At 39.4% G+C, this 19,759-nt stretch overlaps 1 protein-coding gene across 6 annotated transcripts in view; it reads left to right on the top strand.

Moving 5' to 3' along the window:
- Window positions 1-19,759, top strand: part of FRMD4B (FERM domain containing 4B) — a 373,681-nt gene that overhangs the window by 178,389 nt on the left and 175,533 nt on the right. The window contains exon 1 of one of the 6 annotated variants that reach the window (XM_016941481.4): window positions 11,784-12,012. The exons of the other annotated variants lie outside the window; for them this stretch is intronic. Coding sequence (XP_016796970.1) covers window positions 11,986-12,012 — 27 coding nt within the window. The 5' untranslated portion in view covers window positions 11,784-11,985. Of the gene's footprint in view, window positions 1-11,783; window positions 12,013-19,759 lie in introns of those variants that run through there. 6 annotated transcript variants of the gene reach the window in all.

Here is a 19,759-nt window from a genome sequence, read left to right as displayed (position 1 = left end):
GCACCCCAGCCTGGGCAACAGAGCAAGACTCCATCTCAAAAAAAAAAAAAAAAACAAAGGTTGTATCTATTTATGCTACTACCAAGTGAATAAGAATCATTCTTGTCCACATTCTAGCTAGCAACTTTGATTTATACCAGTCTGCTGGCCAAAAATGTACATTTTATTTGTTTTTATTTTACTTCATTTATTAGTAGAGATGTCCAATTTCCATAACTTTCTTAAGGACCATGATACTTGGAATACTGGAGTTGTTCTTGCCCAATAACATTGGGGGAAACACATACTGTGTTTTGTCACAGTATAAATTGGTTTGAGAACAATTTTAGAGCCAGACTTGAGAGCAGGTTTTAGTCTCCTAGAGAATATTTGTCATCTCAGAGTGATATGGAATTTCCTTGTATAGTTAAAATAGGTTTATATAGAGCATTGCTGGTTAAAACCCAAGTGTCATAAAGATAGATGTTCACACAGCCTCTCTGTTATGCACTAAAATCTTAAGCTTTAGAAATGGCTGAGAATAGTTATTGCTTTTTATAATCACTATACTATTCGGTTTCATATTGTGGTTTCCTCCTTTACTGTTTAGTGAATTTCAGCAATTTTGTTTTATCTCTTCTGTAATTTTGTTTTATCTCAGTTCATTTAGATAAACTGAGAAGGAATCACCAAGGCCTTTATTTATTTTTTTAAAAAAACAAGTGAGAAAGCTTGGGGTAGGAGAACAGAATGCTGCACCATTTATTTTTTCTTTTTTGTCTTAGATGCCCAGGGGTTTTTGAGCTTCTTTGGCCATCTAAATTCATATTTATTAACTTAAATATAATTTAACCAGAGTCGAATTGTCTCGATGAGATTTCATAGCCACGAGCGACCATGAAACTGTCATTTGTCTCATTTGGGGAGGCACCAGAACTGATTACTCAGGAGATGATTGAAACTGCTGATCCCATTAATGCCATGGTTATTCTGGAGATAGTGCCCTGAGGGTGAAGATGGGTTGACCCACAGATTTGTGGTGTTTTGTGTATAGACTTTAACCAGAGCCAGGCTGACTCAGAGGCAAACTGGAATTGCTGCAGGAAGGTTCCCAGTGAATGTTTTTGTCATATTTTTTAGCTGCTCACTCACCACTGGCATACCATTAGCACCCAGTCTCCCTTCTGGAGGTGCCCACCAGGCAGATGGCAAAATGGCAGGTCCCAGTGCATGCTTCCTGCCGTGGCCACCAAGGGGCCAGCTTGTCCTCTGTCTGTCCCCTGGTTCAGCTTGGCTAAACTTGTATGTTCCTGTCTTCTGAGTTTGAGCTAAAAGGAGAGGATGTTTGGAAGTCAGAATCATCAAGGCAGTAACTGAGGTGAGTGGGACAGGCAAGATAGTCATGTGACATAAATTGTCACTTTGCTCCCTGTGGGTTCTCTTGTTTTGCGTTCATTTTCTAAGCCTGATTTAAACATCCATTCTTTGCTTCTTTCATCCTGAGAGGCCTGATTTGGTTCAGGGATCAATATCACCCCCTTGCCCATATAACTTGGGTAAATACTGATTGATTGGTCTCTAACCCAGTGCTTCCCTACTTTCTCTGATGTCATAGAATACACAGAAAATGATAGTGTTTGTGTGGCACCTGGAGTAAATGGAAGAAGCTGCTCAGGCTGGAGGTGATCACCAAATTGTCTCTGGCTGCCTCCAGGCCTGAAAAGACCAATAGCTCAGTACACCTGTTGCCTTAGTACACTGGTTTTGAAGCTGTGGTTGAAGCTAGTCACGATGACCTTATTCCTCTGCCAGGGATTGGTTAAGGGTAAACATAGGACCCAGCTCTGGTCAATGGGGAGCCATTTCTTAAAAAGCTGTCTATTCTTGAAAATAGGCATGGCTGGGCCAGGTGCGGTGGCTCACGCCTGTAATCCTAGCACTTTGGGAGGCCAAGGCAGGCGGATCACGAGGTCAGGAGATTGAGACCATCCTGGCTAACATGGTGAAATTCTGTCTCTACTAAAAATACAAAAAATTAGCCAGGTGTGGTGGCAGGCGCCTGTAGTCCCAGCTACTTGGGAGGCTGAGGCAGGAGAATGGCGTGAACCCAGGAGGTGGAGCTTGCAGTGAGCTGAGATTGTGCCACTGCACTCTAGCCTGGGCAACAGAGCAAGACTCCATCTCAAAAAAAAAAAAAAGGCATGGAGGCCAGGTGCAGAGGCTCATACCTATGATCCCAACACTTTGGGAGGTCAAGATGGGAGGATCACTTGAGCTCAGGAGTTCAAGACCAGCCCGGGCAACATGGCAAGACCCATCTCTATTTAAAAAAAAAAAAATGGTAAAAAGAAGTGATCCTTTTTTTTGGAGTGGAGATGTGAGAGCTTCAAGGATGGCAGCTATATTGCAACCATGAGGGAATGTTACCTAAGAAGAATGGGCTGGGTGGAAAAATAGAAGAAGCCTGGGACTTTTACGATATTGCTAATCTGTTGACTTCACCAACCTTGGCACTGCCCTACCTGGAGATACTGAGAATATAGATCCATATTATTAAAGTTATTTTCACTTTGTGTTTGTTTATTTTTTTACCGTAAAAAGCATTCTGATACAATATAAGCTCAGGACTTGAAGGTCAGGACTTATAGAAGAATTGTCCAACAACAACAACAAAAGTATTCAAAATGAAAAACTTTTTAGGAAACATATAATAAAAATTGGAGATGTGCTGATATAAGGAAAATGTTTAAGTTCAGAATAAGATGGGCAGGAATAGAAAGAAATTGTTTAAAATTCACAGTTCTTTATTTTTAAAAGTATGGGATTTTTAAATTAACATGATAGTTTGTTTTTGTTTTTTGTTTGTTTTTTTTGGGGGGGGTTGGCTTTTTGTTGTTGTTGTTTTGAGATGGAGTCTCGCTCTGTCACCCAGGCTGGAGTGCAGTGGCACGATCCCGGTTCACTGCAACCTCCGCCTCCCAGTTTCAAGTGATTCTCCTGCCTCAGCTTCCTGAGTAGCTGGAATTACAGGCATGCGCCACCGTGCCCAGCTAATTTTGTATTTTTAGTAGAGACGGGGTGTTACCATGTTGGTCAGCCTGGTCTCGAGCTCCTGACCTCGTGATAGTTGTCTTAAACAGAAATATTTACCAGTGTCTCAGTGAAATGCTAGAGAACTAGAAAGGATTCCAATTAACAATTGTGAGAGGCAGAAGAGCACACAAGTCAAGAGCCTGAAATTTGGAGCCAAACTGTGTAGGTTCAAAGCCTTCATCTGCTACTTCCTGGCTGTGATTTCATGTAAGTTATTTAACCTCTCTATGCCTCAGTTTTCTCATCTGTAAAATGGAGATAATAATAATAGTCCCGACCTCAAAGGTATTGTGGAGTTTATACTTATAATAAACAGGAACAGAGTATGGCACATATTAAGTACTATATAAGTGCTTGTTATTATTAATCTACAATTATCACCTAAACCTATACCTGTGCAAACAAAAAGTCACTTAAGCACAAATGCTTCTACTACTTCACAGTCACTAAAATAACTAAAATTAAGAAGACCTATAATACCACATTTTGGCAAAGATGTGGGATAACCAGATCTCTCATATATTGGCAGTGTAAAATGGTATGACCTTTTAGGAAATTATTTGGCAGTTAAACGTACATTCATCCTATGATCTGTTAGCTCTATTCATGCACATTTATTCAAGAGAAATGAAAACATATGCATATGCACACACATGCATACACACACAGCTTGTAAAAGAATATTCATAGCTTATAACTTCTAATACCCCCAAACTGAGAACAACTGATTTCCATTAACAAGAGAGGAGATAAATAAACTATACTATATTCATGCAATGGATACTACTCAGCGATCAGAAAATGAATGAATTGCTAATACATGCAACACCATGAATGAATATTAAAAACATTTTGCTCAGTAAAAGAAGCCAGGTATTAAAAAATACATACTCCATAATTCAATTTGTATGAAGTTCTACAACAGGAAAAACTAATCTATTGTGATAGAAATCTGAATAGTGGTTGTTATGGGAGGTAGGGAAAGATTGACAGAGGTAGCTTTCTGGAAAAGTTTTATATCTTGGTGGGGATGTGGATAACATGGCTGTAATAGCTAAAATATGTATTTTTATTATGCATCATTTATAGTGTAATTTTATAAATGAAACAAAAAGCAGTAACAGACACTGCCCAGGTTTTGAGTAGTAAATGCACAAGATGAGCATCTTTTTATCCCAGGTAGCAAGGAAGCTGACAAATACTACTGGTAGCAAGGAAGCTGACAAATACTACTAAAACCATGTCACAAGGACTTGGAAACTGGCTTAAAGAGGCTCTCACTCACCAAAATGGCCCAATCTGAATATCAGTAAAGAAAATTTTTAAAAAAGAAAATAACTTTAATGGATTGAAACACATAAATTATATTTAAATGCATATGTTCATAATGACAAAATGCACTTTGACCACCCTTGAAAGTACCCAACTCATTATTTTGGAAACTGGCAAATAAAGATAAAGAGTCAAACATTTTCTCTGCCTTTCTTGTATGAATTATACTACTGGGTAACCAATTAATAGATAAGGAAAAAATCTCTCATTATAGAAATATTCTCACTGGTAAGTAAGGGATAATAGAATTAGAATGCCATCATACTGCCACTTCTAATTAATTAAGTGATATAGCTGTTGAGCATTAGCAGCTGCTAATGTCACAAGAAGAAATGGCTCTTCTAATGAAAAAACACAAGTGGCGACCTATGAGATAGTATTGCCAAAAAAGATCTAACTGAAATCTGATAAAGCCTTGGGACTCAACCAACCTACAGGAACCATGGTAAACAGAGGAACATTTAAGTGACACCAAGGGAATGCAATCAGCAAAACTTAGGTGGTAGGAGAATTTACAGGATAAACAGCCTAGTTTCTTCAACAAATAAATTGCAATGAGAGAGAGAGGAGAGAAAAAGAGAGAGATGGATGGAACAGGAACCTGTAGGTTAATAGAGACCTAAGGAAAATATCAACCAGTTGCAAAATGTGGAGCTTTTTTTTATTTTGATTCAAACAAACTTGGGGAAAAAAGACATTAATCAGATAATTGGATATTTGAAGACTAGATATCTGATGATATTAAGGAATTACTGTTAACTTTTTTAAGTATTTAGGGTTATGTTTTAAAAAGAGTCCTTATCTTTTATATTGAATTATTTACAGATGAAATTACTTAAGTCTTGGTTTTGCTTCAAAATAATACATATAGGAGGACAGAAAGTAGGCAAGAATATAAATGAAACAATATTAGCCAGGTGTTGATAACTTGAAACTAGGTGGAAACATGGGAGGTGGTTATGACACTGGTCTTTGACTTTTTGTGTGTACTTGAAATTTTCCATTACAAAAACTTTTTTGTTTTGGTTTTAAAGGAATACAAAGGGAGAGAGAAAGGGGAAAACAAAACGCCAGGTTCTGCAGAAAGACAGGAAGGAAATCTAACAGAATGCCTGAGTGTTAACCCCTGGATGCATTCCACCTTGTCTACAATGGCCAAATGGAAAGGCCATGTGTAAGAGCATGGGCCCTGGGTTCAAATCCTGTTCTTCTACCCCCAACTGGGGAGACTTATGCTACCAGACATCTCCGTGCTTCAGTTTCCCATTTGTAAAATGGATTTCAAGAATGAACTTTGAATACCCTTTTCTCTTCATTTTTCCAAACACAGAGATGAGACTCAATTTTACAAAGTTTATGTGCGTCACCTAAAAAACTGCACGTGCCTTATGGTAAAACCAAGTCAAAAGTCATGGCCTTCAACCTATGAAACAGACAGAAAGGAAACCCCTATCATGCCTGCTTCTCTCCCTACCTCTTTTCATCTCTGTTTTTCCATTTATGGTTAAGAAAGCAAGAAAATTCGCCTAGCACAAAAGTTTTCCCTCTTTTTCTGTCTAGAGGGGAATATGAGTAATGAACTTTTCCATCAGGGTTGTTTTTCCTGGACATAATGCACCCCCTCCAGCTGCTAAAACATGTGATCCTGAAGGAGACCTTAAATAAACTTAAATGTTCCTTATCGGTCAGTCCCAGTTTGTACTAAATTATGAATTAATTTTCTGTATTTGGTACTTTTCCTTTTTAAACAGAAGTTCTATTCATTCAAAATATTAGTTGAGAACTTTCCAGGTTCCACGTGTTATAGCCCTGAACAAGGCAGAAATGGTCCTGAAACCAACTAACCTGTGGCTGGCTCTTTCCTGACCTCCAGTCTTAATCCAGGAGCTCACTCTCCCCATACAGCATTCTCCACCCCTCTTTATCATGTCCTCCTGCTTTATTTTCTTCCTAAGTCTTACTCTTATCTGAAATTACCTCATTTATGAATTAATTTATTTTTTGTTTCATGCCACCCTCTGGATACCTCTCCTGTTCACCGCTGTTCCCCCACCACCTAGCACCATGCCCAGCAGAGCTAGCTACATAATTTACCAGACTCTACATATCTTTTCTGTGTCTATAGCCAAATACCACAGACTGGGTAATTTATAAAGAAAACAGATTTATTTGGCTCATGGTTCTGGAGGCTGGGAAGTCCAACAACATGGCACTGGCATCTGGCAGGGTCATCCCATGGCTGAAGGCAGAAGGGTACACAGGTTCACAGGAAGAAACAGGAAAAATGTGGGCTGAACTTATCTTTTATTAGAAGCCCACCTCCATGATAACTAATCCACTCCTGTAACAATGAATTAATAATCCATTATCATGTCTTGAAGGTCCCACTTCTTTTTTTGTTTGTTTATTTGTTTGTTTTTGAGGCAGGGTCTCACTGTGTCACCCAGGCTGAAGTGTAGTGGCAGAGTCTTGGCTCACTGCAGCCTCAACCTCCCAGGCTCAAGTGATTCTCCTACCTCAGCCTCCTGAGTATCTGGGACTATAGGCGCATGCCACCACACTTGGCTAATTTTTGTGTATTTTGTAGAGATGGAGTTTCACTATATTGCCCAGGCTGGTCTCAAACTCCTGAACTCAAGCAATCTGTTTTTTTGGCTTCCCAAACTGCTGGGATTACAGGCATGTGCCCCCCGGATCTGGCCAGTCCCACCTCTTAATACTGTGAAAATGGCAATCAAATTTTAACACGAGCTTTAGTGGGGACATTCAAACCATAGCACAATGCAAAATGAAAATGTGGGATTCCTTGTTCAAAAATGATTAAGAATTGTGAGACAGCAGAACACTAAACCAAGCATGAGGCCCTTCTGAGCACTGAATCCTGTGGGCCTACATAGGCCACACACCCAGCTCTGACATCCAATACCTGATAGACGTTCAAAAAATAATTACTGCAGTGAATGCAAATTTAAGAAAAATCATCAGGTATCCAAGGAACTCTGACATACAGATTGATAAAAGATTAAAAACAGAAACCAGCATGTGTGTGAAAGGAATGTGTAATTCCTCAATTGCAGAGTTGACTATGAGGTGACAAATAAAGTGATTACTCTTGTCTTTTTGAGAGATGCCAGGTCCAGGCTGCAAATTTGTCGAAGGTCAGAACCATGGTGTTTTCATCTTTGACTTCCTTGTAAGGCCTCTGCATGTATTTGATGCTCAAGAAATATTTGAACTGAAACTGAATTGTTTCTAGAGGCTGAATTAGAGAAGGATGAGGAGTTATGAGGAAATATTTTTTCTTTAGTGCAAACCTCACTAAATTTAGGAGGAGATGAGCTGGTCTTCAAGTTTGTCCTCTTACTTTATGACAAATGGTTTAGTGCTATGCCCAGCTGTCAGAATTTTGGAAAACTGCAATACATTGCCTCTGTTGTGATTTTATGGTGCGTTTTGCATTCATTCAGTATGTGAAATGTTCTGTGATGAAAGTGATAGTTTTGTGATAAAACGCAAAGCTTCTCTTAAAGACAAAAGTTGGGATCCTGCTTCCACAAATTTTTCCTTAAATTGGTGGACATATTTCCTTTATTCCACCCTCACAGTCAATAAAAGCCTCCACAAAGTCACCAATACATATGTACAAGCTCACCAGTTAGGTGATCATCCAACTGTGTCACAATTTGTATTTTATAGGCACAGTTTCACATATAAGCTCATATTTCATTTGGACCTATTCCAGGATATAGTTTCATTTTCAACGGGACTCCTAAACAGGGCTCCCCAAGTCTACATTCCTGAATCCCAGTTTAAGCCCTGCCTTGTGTCTGGCTGCACAGCAGAAGGCATTTGGAAGAACATTTGTTTCAAGTTGGATATAGCATCAGCTTTGCCACTGTCCCATTCTGGCCTTTGAATGCCAGTTATCTGGGATCCCTTCTGATTTACTGATTACAAAACTCCTGTCTGATACCCTACTACTGCAGGAATTATCCATTTCCTCAAGACTGAATCCCTGGCACCTATGCCCTTGTCCTGTCTTTGCACCTAGAGCCCCACCGAACTCTCCAATCCTGTGTTTATAAGCACTCACATTCTTGAACAGTGTTGGTCAGTGGACTAATGGTGTCAGATTCCAATTATCCTTTCTCACACAAACTGACATATTAGATAGGATATTTTTGTTTGCAAATAAAGTTTTGTTTAAAAATCAGAACTAGCTTGAGCAGAAACGGAAATTATAGACTCAGTAACTGAAAAGGCCAGGGAATGACTTCAGGTTCAATGGCATTTCATAATTCAGACAGTGACATTGGAGTATGTCTCTCTCCAACTCTTCTGTCTGGCATGAGGTTTCCTGGTAGCCCCAGATTTTCATCCAAGCAACTTTGTAACTCCAGAACAAACAAAAACAAAGATACTTCTTCTCTGATCCCTATGACTAATGGGTATGGGGTGTATTAGTAAGGGTTCTCTAAAGGGACAGAGTTAATAGGATATTTTATATATATATATTATATATATGTATATATACGTGTGTGTATATATGTGTGTCTCTGTGTATATATATATGTCTATATATAAAGGGAAGTTTATTAAGTATTAACTCACATGATAACAAGGTCCCACAATAGGCCGTCTGCAGGCTGAGGAGCAAGGAGAGCCAGTCTGAATACCCAAACTTAAGAACTTGGAGTCTGATGTTTGATGTCAGGAAGCATCCAGCACGAGAGAAAGATGTAGGCTGGGAGGCTAGGCCAGTCTTGTCTTTTCACATTTTTCTGCCTGCTTTATATTCTAGCCACACTGGCAGCTGATCAGATGGTGCCCACCCAGATCACGGGTGGGTCTGCCTTTCCCAGCCCACTGACTTAAATGTTAATCTCCTTTGGCAATACCCTCAGAGGCACACCCAGGATCAATACTTGGCATCCTTCAATCCAATCAAGTTGACACTAAGTATTAACCATCACATGGGGGTAGAGTGATTTTATTGGTCAGTCTTGAATCACATATTCATCTTCTTTATATGGGGATATGGGGTTCCCCCCTACCCCCAGTTATTTGGATGGTGTCCCCAAAGAAAAGCGGGGATCCTGTTTCCTAATTTTTTTTTCTTTTTTGAGATGGAATCTTGCTTGCTCTGTCACCCAGACTGGAGTGCAGTGGTGCGATCTCAGCTCACTGCAACCTCCGGCTCCCAGGTTGAAGCAATTCTCCTGCTTCAGCCTCCCGAGTAGCTGGGAATACAGGTGCCGGCCACCACACTTGGCTAATTTTTGTATTTGTAGTAGAGATAGGGTTACGCCGTGTTGGCCAGGCTGGTCTCAAACTCCTTACCTCAGGTGATCTGCCAACCTCAGCCTCCCAAAGTGCTGAGATTACAGGTGTGAGACACTGTGCCCGGCCTCCTAATTTTAATACTCCTGGTAGACTCCATCTCTATGTGTTCTCACACCATAACCTGAGCTTACCCAGCCTCCCCCCTAATTTGGTCTGTCAACCTTCATCTGGCCCTCAAGCTGCCCTGGCCTCCTGGTTTTAGCCTTGCCAAATCTAGCCCAACTTGCTGCTGAAACTGGCTATCAACATTCCGATTGTCCTTCAAGAGTGAAAACATTTTTACCATACAATCAGAAATGTCCCACTAGTTCTCTCAGTCGACTCTCCAACCCAGTAAGAAAAGGTACCATGTATTGAGTTTTTACTGTTATATATTAACAAATAGAAGGTTCTGTCAAATAAAGTAATACAATAATTCCCCACCTTCCCAACAAGAAGACTCAGGCAAATGTTTTGGGTCAACCTATATAAAATTTTAGAAATGTATATGAAATATTAGAAAATTTACTCCTAATATTAGGAGTGCTCATAACACTTGTTATGCAGATTAATAACTGGAGTGATTTCTGCCTTGTGCTCTCCCTCTTGATAGGATAATTTTATTCAACTTCTTCATGTGCATCTGTGTGCTGGCACTGGAACAAAAGTCCTCTTTAAGTCATCCTTGTATCACAGCGCAGCATCTCCACTTCTGCCCAAGTTGTTTGAGCTATATAGCACTTTTTCAATCTCCATATATGATGCTTTTCTGGGAATATCATTGCCCAGCTTTTTTTTTTTCCTTTTTCCATTTATCCTACAAGTATATGTGCATGAAATAATGTTTAAGTAACTTGCTTCTTCTAACATCCAACCCGTCCAATTGGGAGGTCACGTGCTCACAAATAATTACTAAATATGTATTAAACCTTTTGCCACCTTTTCTACTGATATCATCAAGTGACTTCTATTTGCATCCAAACTTAGCATTGACTGAAGTTGTTACAGGCTGCCATGTCTTCCCCAGACAGTATATTGTGGTCATAGTAATTAGAGTCTTTGGAAGGATGTGAAGATAAAGCCACTCCCCGGTTTCTGAGGGATTAACATTTTGTGGGGGTAAAGGGAGGTACCCCACCCTATATTTAGATACCTGTGGTATCTCCCAGGCAAATTCTTTGAGCTTTGCATGAACTATCTCTTTTAATTTCCCCAGCACTCCTGAAGGAGATCAGGATTTTTATCTCCATTTTACAAAGGAGGGAACCAATTCTCAGAAAGATCAAGTAACTTTCCCAAGGATATATACAACTGTAAAACACGAGGTTTCTCTGACTCTAGAGAGTCTTAGAGATTTAATCTTATGGTTATGTTCTTAACCATACCATACTCTTGAGCAAAATTCCAGACTGTTCTTTTTTTCAGGAGGGAGAAGCATGATACCCTGTCACAAACTTTTACTTAATCATTCTCTTTTTTTAAAAAAAGTAAATTTATTATTTTTACAGTATTCTATATGTTTTTCTCTCTGCCTTCAAGCATAATGTATTTTGATTATTTCCTATTCACTGAATGACTTCAATAGTAATGGTTTCATTAAATGCAAATAGTGAAATGAATCTTTTCTGAGACCACGTCATTCTGCCAAGATTTTCTGTTGTGGCTGGCATCTCTGATTGATTTTACTAAGGTTGTTCCATGGAATTCTGAGTTTCTTTCTGAGTGGAAAAGCTGTTAACATCAACTGGCTGTGAGTAGCAAAGTTGAGTTAAATATTGTTTTTATTTATATTCATTAAATTCCCAGCCTCATCCAGAACATGCATAGAAGTTTAGATTCATACATGGCATCGCCTATCTCTGAATAATTACCCAACCTAAAGCTTGCATTATCAATGAAGTTTAGAAAACAGTAGATGACATTTCATCATATGTTTTAAATGTGTTGTAAAGAAAGCGTTTGAGTGGCCAAAAGAAATAGAAGTTTTTTAGTTGTTTTTATTTTCCCATTTCTCCTGTGACTCATATTGAAAGGCTTTTGTTTCTAATCAAAGCAACAAACAGTATGGTCATTTCCTTGAGATTATATGGCAGCGGAAGGCGTCGGGAGTTTTTAAGTTCCTACTTCCACTGGCTTGTAGTTGGAGAAAATGCAAGCACATGCGCGCACACACACGCGCGCGCGCACACACACACACACACCACACAAGTGCTTAATACGTGTGTCTTTTGTCTTAAGCACTCTCTTCAGTTCCTTTAAATGAGCCGAGGTCATGGTGGTTCGGAGGTAAGAATGATTTTTTTTTATGATCTTCCAGTTGCAGACTGTGTAACGGTGCTTCTTCAGCTTTGACTGGCATTTCATAGCAAAATCTTGGGCAGATTTTAATATTGTACTGGGGGTGGACTAATCTAAGAACTAATATTGCAGAACCCAACTTGCAGAAAAGGAAATTACAAAAGAAATGTTTATCTTCACTCTTGTGAAGGAATTACTTTTTCCAGAACGGAGTTGCATGTGCTCTGTTTGATACCAAGTGAAGATGGTCCTTAAAGACGCCCATCGTCTGGAGGGTTTTCCTGTCATTGTTTTAATGCTATCTTTGCTCCTTTAAAGGTCGTGAAAGGCTGATTTCTTATTTTGCTTTAGAACTTTGGCAAATATGAAGTATGTAATTCCACTTCATCACCCTTTCCCCTGCTCCCACCACTCTCCTTTCTTCTTCTTCTTCTTTTTTTTTAATTTTAAATACTGGAGTTTCTTTATGGACGTAGAAAAGACAGAGAGAGGGCAGGAACTGTGTCAGTAAGCAACACAAAAATGCTTTTTGATTTATAATTGTTCATCATTTCATCAGCAAGATGTGTTTGGGGCCTTCCCTGTTTTTGTGAACACTTGGCAACAAAAATTCCGTGGTGTCCTAGAGCTCATTAGCAGCCCCTCTGAAAGGATCCTTTGATGTGGGTCCCTGCTTTGCCTCCAGAAAGAAGAAGGAAAATTGAATTTTGTCCTCCAGTCTAGTTTGTGGTGAGGATTCTATGTGATCAGAATTCAGCAGTTCAAGATAGAAACCTCGGAAATGCCATTTTTGGGGACGGCTTCCAATTAATTAATAAAACTTTTATGATTTGTCAGAGGAAGTCCTACATCCTTATTAAAGGGAAGGCTTTTTTTCTTTCCTGCCTTGTAATGTGGTTATGGCAAACTCATTAAGTCCAACTCCATGTGGCCATTTTTCTTCCTTGATGGGTAGATGTTGATGGTGGAGGGGAGGAATATCTGGGTAAAAAACAAAGGAAATTATCTCATCCAGTAGACTGCAAAACTCTTGGGGATAGAAGGAACTCTGTAGAGGAAGTGGGCAGGATTGGGTAGAGAAGAGAAACATCAAAGAAATTAAATATATCACAGTAGGAACTGGAATAGTACCCTTTTGCTATAATGTAACAACATAATAGTGTAGCCTTAGAAATGAGTCCATTATCTCTAAATCGGTCCTATCTAAAGGTATCTAATGTCTGAAGGAGTGAAAAGGAATATAATCTTATCCAAATGCAGTCCTGTGACCTGGATTCTCAGAGTGGCATTATGGTGACCTAAGGCCTCATTATAAATGATCCTGTTCTGAAGATTCAGGCCATAGAACATCCTGAGAAGTAAGACTATCTTGTTATGCAGCTCTTTCAGGGGTCAGAAACTACAGCTCTTAGAAGAGGGCCTAAAATATTCCCAGACATACCAAGTTCCACTCCAGAGCATACTCTGTGTGTTCCACTGTGTTTGATCCTACATTTGAAGTATGCAGGGAAGTTGTTACTACTAGAATGGAGGTTGCTGCAGACAGGTACTATGTCTCACCCATGGAGAGAATTCCCAGTAACTATCAGGAGGCAGGGTGATGGGTGGTGGACAAATATTATTGGCTGAGCAGAATTGTTAGATATATTTATGCCATGGAACATTTAAACCAGAAGAAACCTTGTAAGTCACTTTGTCCAATCTCCTCATTCTGTTACTGAAGAGATTAAAATCCGGAGAAGAGGAGGAATTTTTCTAAGACTTCCTATCCCGTTAGGGACAGGGCACAGCCTGGATTCTGGATCTCCTGAGTTCCGAATGTATGCTCTGTCCACCCTTTGCCTTTTCTGGGCCAGAGGATGATTTTGCCTAATTTCCAGCATCTCTGAATTTCATGAAGCAAGAGTTTCTTTACATGGGTGCGTGCATCTTGGAATAGAAAAGTGGGAGCTGCATCCAAATGAGATTCTGCTTTCTGTTCTGCATGGTTTCCAATTGCTAGCAGAAGCCTGTGCACAGGTGTGCAAAAGACCCCAGGAAAAGAACTACATGTCTTGTCTCTTATCACAAAAAGCTATAGTGCTAGGTAAAACCATACTAAAACACTTTCTCTTTGTTTCAAAAATATTGTGGCAACCTGAAAACACTAGTGAGCTCTCAGCAGAGGCCTGTCTCGGGATCATAATTCAAGTATGAGACTTACGTTTGTCCCTGAGGTAGATTCTGTGAAGCTCCAATTAAGACTTTTTTCTCGCTTAATGTTGGAAAATTAGAAAAAATTTTAAATGCAATATTTTCCTAAACTGGAGTACAGGTAAACTATACATTAATATATGTTTATGTGATTTGGCAAGGTTAAACAATCAATTTATTATTCCAATAACAGCAATCTAAGAAAGGAAGGTATTGGGCATATTTGCTGTATACTTCAGATGCTTTTTTTTTCCTTAAAGGAAGCTTTTGTAGATCAGGCTGTAAAGGTATGCACACTTCTGTTGTCTTGTATTGGTTTATTTTCTCATTTGGTTTTCTTTTTTTATTATTATTATACTTTAAGTTCTAGAGTACATGTGCACAATGTGCAGGTTTGTTACATATGTATACATGTGCCATGTTGGTGTGCTGCACCCATTAACTCATCATTTACATTAGGTATATCTCCTAATGCTATCCCTCCCCCCTCCCCCCTCCCCACACCCCAAGGTGGCCCCAGCGTGTGCTGTTCCCCTTCCTGTGTCCAAGTGTTCTCATTGTTCAATTCCCACCTGTGAGTGAGAACATGCAGTGTCTGGTTATTTGTCCTTGCGATAGTTTGCTGAGAATGATAGTTTCCAGCTTCATCCATGTCCCCACAAATGACATGAACTCATCCTTCTTTATGGCTGCACAGTATTCCATGGTGTATATGTGCCACATTTTCTTAATCCAGTCTATCATTGATGAACATTTGGGTTGGTTCCAAGTCTTTGCTATTGTGAATAGTGTCGCAATAAACATACGTGTGCATGTGTCTTTAAAGCAGCATCTTTTATAATCCTTTGGGTATATACCCAGTAATGGGATGGCTGGGTCAAATGGTATTTCTACTTCTAGATCCCTGAGGAATCGCCACACTGTCTTCCACAATGGTTGAACTAGTTTACGGTCCCACCAACAGTGTAAAAGTGTTCCTATTTCTCCACATCCTCTCCAGCACCTGTTGTTTCCTGACTTTTTAATGATTGCCATTCTAACTGGTGTGAGATGGTATCTCACTGTGATTTTGATTTGCATTTCTCTGATGGCCAGTGATGATGAGCATTTTTTCATGTGTCTGTTGGTTGCATAAATGTCTTCTTTTGAGAAGTGTCTGTTCATATCCTTTGCCCACTTTTTGATGGGGTTGTTTGTTTTTTTCTTGTAAATTTGTTGGAGTTCATTGTAGACTCTGGATATTAGCCCTTTGTCAGATGAGTAGGATGCAAAAATTTTCTCCCATTCTGTAGGTTGCCTGTTCACTCTGATGGTAGTTTTTTTGCTGTGAAGAAGCTCTTTGTTTAATTAGACCCCATTTGTCATTTTTGGCTTTTGTTGCCATTGCTTTTGGTGTTTTAGACATGAAGTCCTTGCCCATGCCTGTGTCCTGAATGGTATTGCCTAGGTTTTCTTCTAGGGTTTTTATGGTTTTAGGTCTAACATTTAGGTCTTTAATCCATCTTGAATTAATTTTTGTGTAAGGTGTAAGGAAGGGATCCAGTTTCAGCTTTCTACATATGGCTAGCCAGTTTTCCCAGCACCATTTATTAAATAGGGAATCCTTTCCCCATTGCTTGTTTTTCTCAGGTTTGTCAAAGATCAGATGGTTGTAGATGTGTGGTATTATTTCTGAGGGCTCTGTTCTGTTCCATTGGTCTATATCTCTGTTTTGGTACCAGTACCATGCTGTTTTGGTTACTGTAGCCTTGTAGTATAGTTTGAAGTCAGGTAGCGTGATGCCTCCAGTTTCGTTCTTTTGGCTTAGGATTGACTTGGCAATGCAGGCTCTTTTTTGGTTCCATATGAACTTTAAAGTAGTTTTTTCTAATTCTGTGAAGAAAGTCATTGGTAGCTTGATGGGGATGGCTTTGAATCTATAAATTACCTTGGGCAGTATGGCCATTTTCACGATATTGATTCTTCCTATCCATGAGATGGAATGTTCTTCCATTTCTTTGTGTCCTCTTTTATTTCATTGAGCAGTGGTTTGTAGTTCTCCTTGAAGAGGTCTTTCACATCCCTTGTAAGTTGGATTCCTCGGTATTTTATTCCCTTTGAAGCAATTGTGAATGGGAGTTCACTCATGATTTGGCTCTCTGTTTGTCTGTTATTGGTGTATAAAAATGCTTGTGATTTTAGCACATTGATTTTGTGTCCGGAGACTTTGCTGAAGTTGCTTATCAGCTTAAGGAGATTTTAGGCTGAGACAATGGGGTTTTCTAAATATACAATCATGTCATCTGCAAACAGGGACAATTTGACTTCCTCTTTTCCTAAATGAATACCTTTATTTCTTTCTCCTGCCTGATTGCCCTGGCCAGAACTTCCAACACTATGTTGAATAGGAGTGGTGAGAGAGGGCATCCCTGTCTTGTGCCAGTTGTCAAAGGGAATGCTTCCAGTTTTTGCCCATTCAGTATGATATTGACTGTGGGTTTGTCATAAATAGCTCTTATTATTTTGAGATACATCCTATCAATACCTAATTTATTGAGAGTTTTTAGCATGAAGGGCTGTTGAATTTTGTCAAAGGCCTTTTCTGCATCTATTGAGATAAGCATGTGGTTTTTGTCTTTGGTTCTGTTTATATGCTGGATTACGTTTATTGATTTGCATATATTGTACCAGTCTTGCATCCCAGGGATGAAGCCCACTTGATCATGGTGGATAAGCTCTTTGATATGCTGCTGGATTCAGTTTGCCAGTATTTTATTGAGGATCTTTGCATCGATGTTCATCAAGGATATTGGTCTAAAATTCCTTTTTTTGTTGTGTCTCTGCCAGGCTTTGGTATCAGGATGATGCTGGCCTCATAAAATGAGTTAGGGAGGATTCCCTCTTTTTCTATTGATTGGAATAGTTTCAGAAGGAATGGTACCAGCTCCTCCTTGTACCTCTGGCAGAATTCGGCTGTGAATCCATCTGGTCCTGGACTTTTTTTGGTTGGTAGGCTATTAATTATTGCCTCAATTTCAGAGCCTCTTATTTGTCTTTTCAGGGATTCAACTTCTTCCAGGTTTATTCTTGGGAGGGTGTATGTGTCGAGGAACTTATCCATTTCTTCTAGATTTTCTAGTTTGTTTGCGTAGAAGTGTTTATAGTATTCTCTGATGGTAGTTTGTATTTCTGTGGGATCGATGGTGATATCCCCTTTATCATTTTTTATTGCATCTATTTGATTCTTCTCTGTTTTCTTCTTTATTAGTCTTGCTAGCAGTCTATCAATTTTGTTGATCTTTTCAAAAAACCAGCTACTGGATTCATTGATTTTTTTGAAGGGTTTTTTGTGTCTCTATCTCCTTCAGTTCTGCTCTGATCTTAGTTATTTCTTGCCTTCTGCTAGCTTTTGAATGTGTTTGCTCTTGCTTCTCTAGTTCTTTTAATTGTGATGTTAGGGTGTTAAATTTAGATCTCTCCTGCTTTCTTTTGTGGGCATTTAGTGCTATAAATTTCCCTCTACACACTGCTCTAAATGTGTCCCAGAGATTCTGGTATGTTGTGTCTTTGTTCTCGTTGGTTTCAGAGAACATCTTTATTTCTGCCTTCATTTCATTATGTACCCAGTAGTCTTTCAGGAGCAGGTTGTTCAGTTTCCATGTAGTTGAGTGGTTTTGAGTGAGTTTCTTAATCCTGAGTTCTAGTTTGATTGCACTGTGGTCTGAGAGACTGTTTGTTATAATTTCTGTTCTTTTACATTTGCTGAGGAATGCTTTACTTCCAACTATGTGGTCAATTTTGGAATAAGTGCAATGTGGTGCTGAGAAGAATGTATATTCTGTTGATTTGTGGTGGAGAGTTCTGTAGATGTCTATTAGGTCCACTTGGTGCAGAGCTGAATTCAATTCCTGGATATCCTTTTTAACTTTCTGTCTCATTGATCTGTCTGATGTTGACAGTGGGGTGTTAAAGTCTCCCATTATTATTGTGTGGGAGTCTAAGTCTCTTTCTAGATCTCTAAGGACTTGCTTCATGAATCTGGGTGCTCCTGTATTGGGTGCATATATATTTAGGATAGTTAGCTCTTCTGGTTGAATTGATCCCTTTACCATTATGTAATGGCCTTCCTTGTCTCTTTTGATCTTTGTTGGTTTAAAGTCTGTTTTATCAGAGACTAGGATTGCAACCCTTGCCTTTTTTTGTTTTCCATTTGCTTCGTAGACCTTCATCCATTCCTTTATTTTGAGCCTATGTGTGTCTCTGCACGTGAGATGGGTCTCCTGAATACAGCACACTGATGGGTCTTGACTCTTTATCCAATTTGCCAGTCTACATGTTTTAATTTGAGCATTTGGCCCATTTACATTTAAGGTTAATATTGTTATGAGTGAATTTGATCCTGTCATTATGATGTTAGCTGGTTATTTTGCTCGTTAGTTGGTGCAGTTTCTTCCTAGCCTCGATGGTCTTTACAATTTGGCATGATTTTGCAGTGGCTGGTATGGGTTTTTCCTTTCCATGTTTAGTGCTTCCTTCAGGAGCTCTTTTAGGGCAGGCCTGGTGGTGACAAAACCTCTCAGCATTTGCTTGTCTGTAAAGTATTTTATTTCTCCTTCACTTATGAAGCTTAGTTTGGCTGGATATGAAATTCTGGGTTGAAAATTCTTTTCTTTAAGAATGTTGAATATTGGCCCCCACTCTCTTCGGGCTTGTAGAGTTTCTGCCGAGAGATCCCCTATTAGTCTGATGGGCTTCCCTTTGTGGGTAACCCAACCTTTCTCTCTGGTTGCCCTTAACATTTTTTCCTTCATTTCAACTTTGGTGAATCTGACAATTATGTGTCTTGGAATTGCTCTTCTCGAGGAATATCTTTGTGGCATTCTCTGTATTTCCTGAATTTGAAGGTTGGCCTGCCTTGCTAGGTTGGGGAAGTTCTCCTGGATAATATCTTGCGGAGTGTTTTCCAACTTGGTTCCATTCTCCCCGTCACTTTCAGGTATACCAATCAAACCTAGATTTGGTCTTTTCACATAGTCCCATATTTCTTGGAGGCTTTGTTCTTTTCTTTTTACCCTTTTTTCTCTAAACTTCTCTTCTCGCTTCATTTCATTCATTTGATCTTCAATCACTCATACCCTTTCTTCCGCTTGATCGAATCGCTACTGGAGCTTGTGCATTCATCATGTATTTCTTGTGCCATGGTTTTCAGCTCCATCAGGTCATTTAAGGACTTCTCTACACTGCTTATTCTAGTTAGCCATTTGTCTAATCTTTTTTCAGGGATTTTAGCTTCTTTGCAATGGGTTCAAACTTCCTCCTTTAGCTTGGAGAAGTTTGGTCATCTGAAGCCTTCTTCTCTCAACTCATCAAAGTCATTCTCTGTCCAGCTTTGTTCCGTTGCTGGCAAGTAGCTGCGTTCCTTTGGAGGTGAGGAGGCACTCTGATTTTTAAAATTTTCAGCTTTTCTGCTCTGTTTTTTCCCCATCTTTGTGGTTTTGTCTACCTTTGGTCTTTGATGACGGTGACGTACAGATGGGGTTTTGGTGTGGATGTCCTTTCTGTT

This window comes from Pan troglodytes, chromosome 2, assembly GCF_028858775.2.
Source record: "Pan troglodytes isolate AG18354 chromosome 2, NHGRI_mPanTro3-v2.0_pri, whole genome shotgun sequence".
Lineage (NCBI taxonomy): Eukaryota > Metazoa > Chordata > Mammalia > Primates > Hominidae > Pan > Pan troglodytes.
This window is presented reverse-complemented; position numbering and strand designations above follow the sequence as displayed.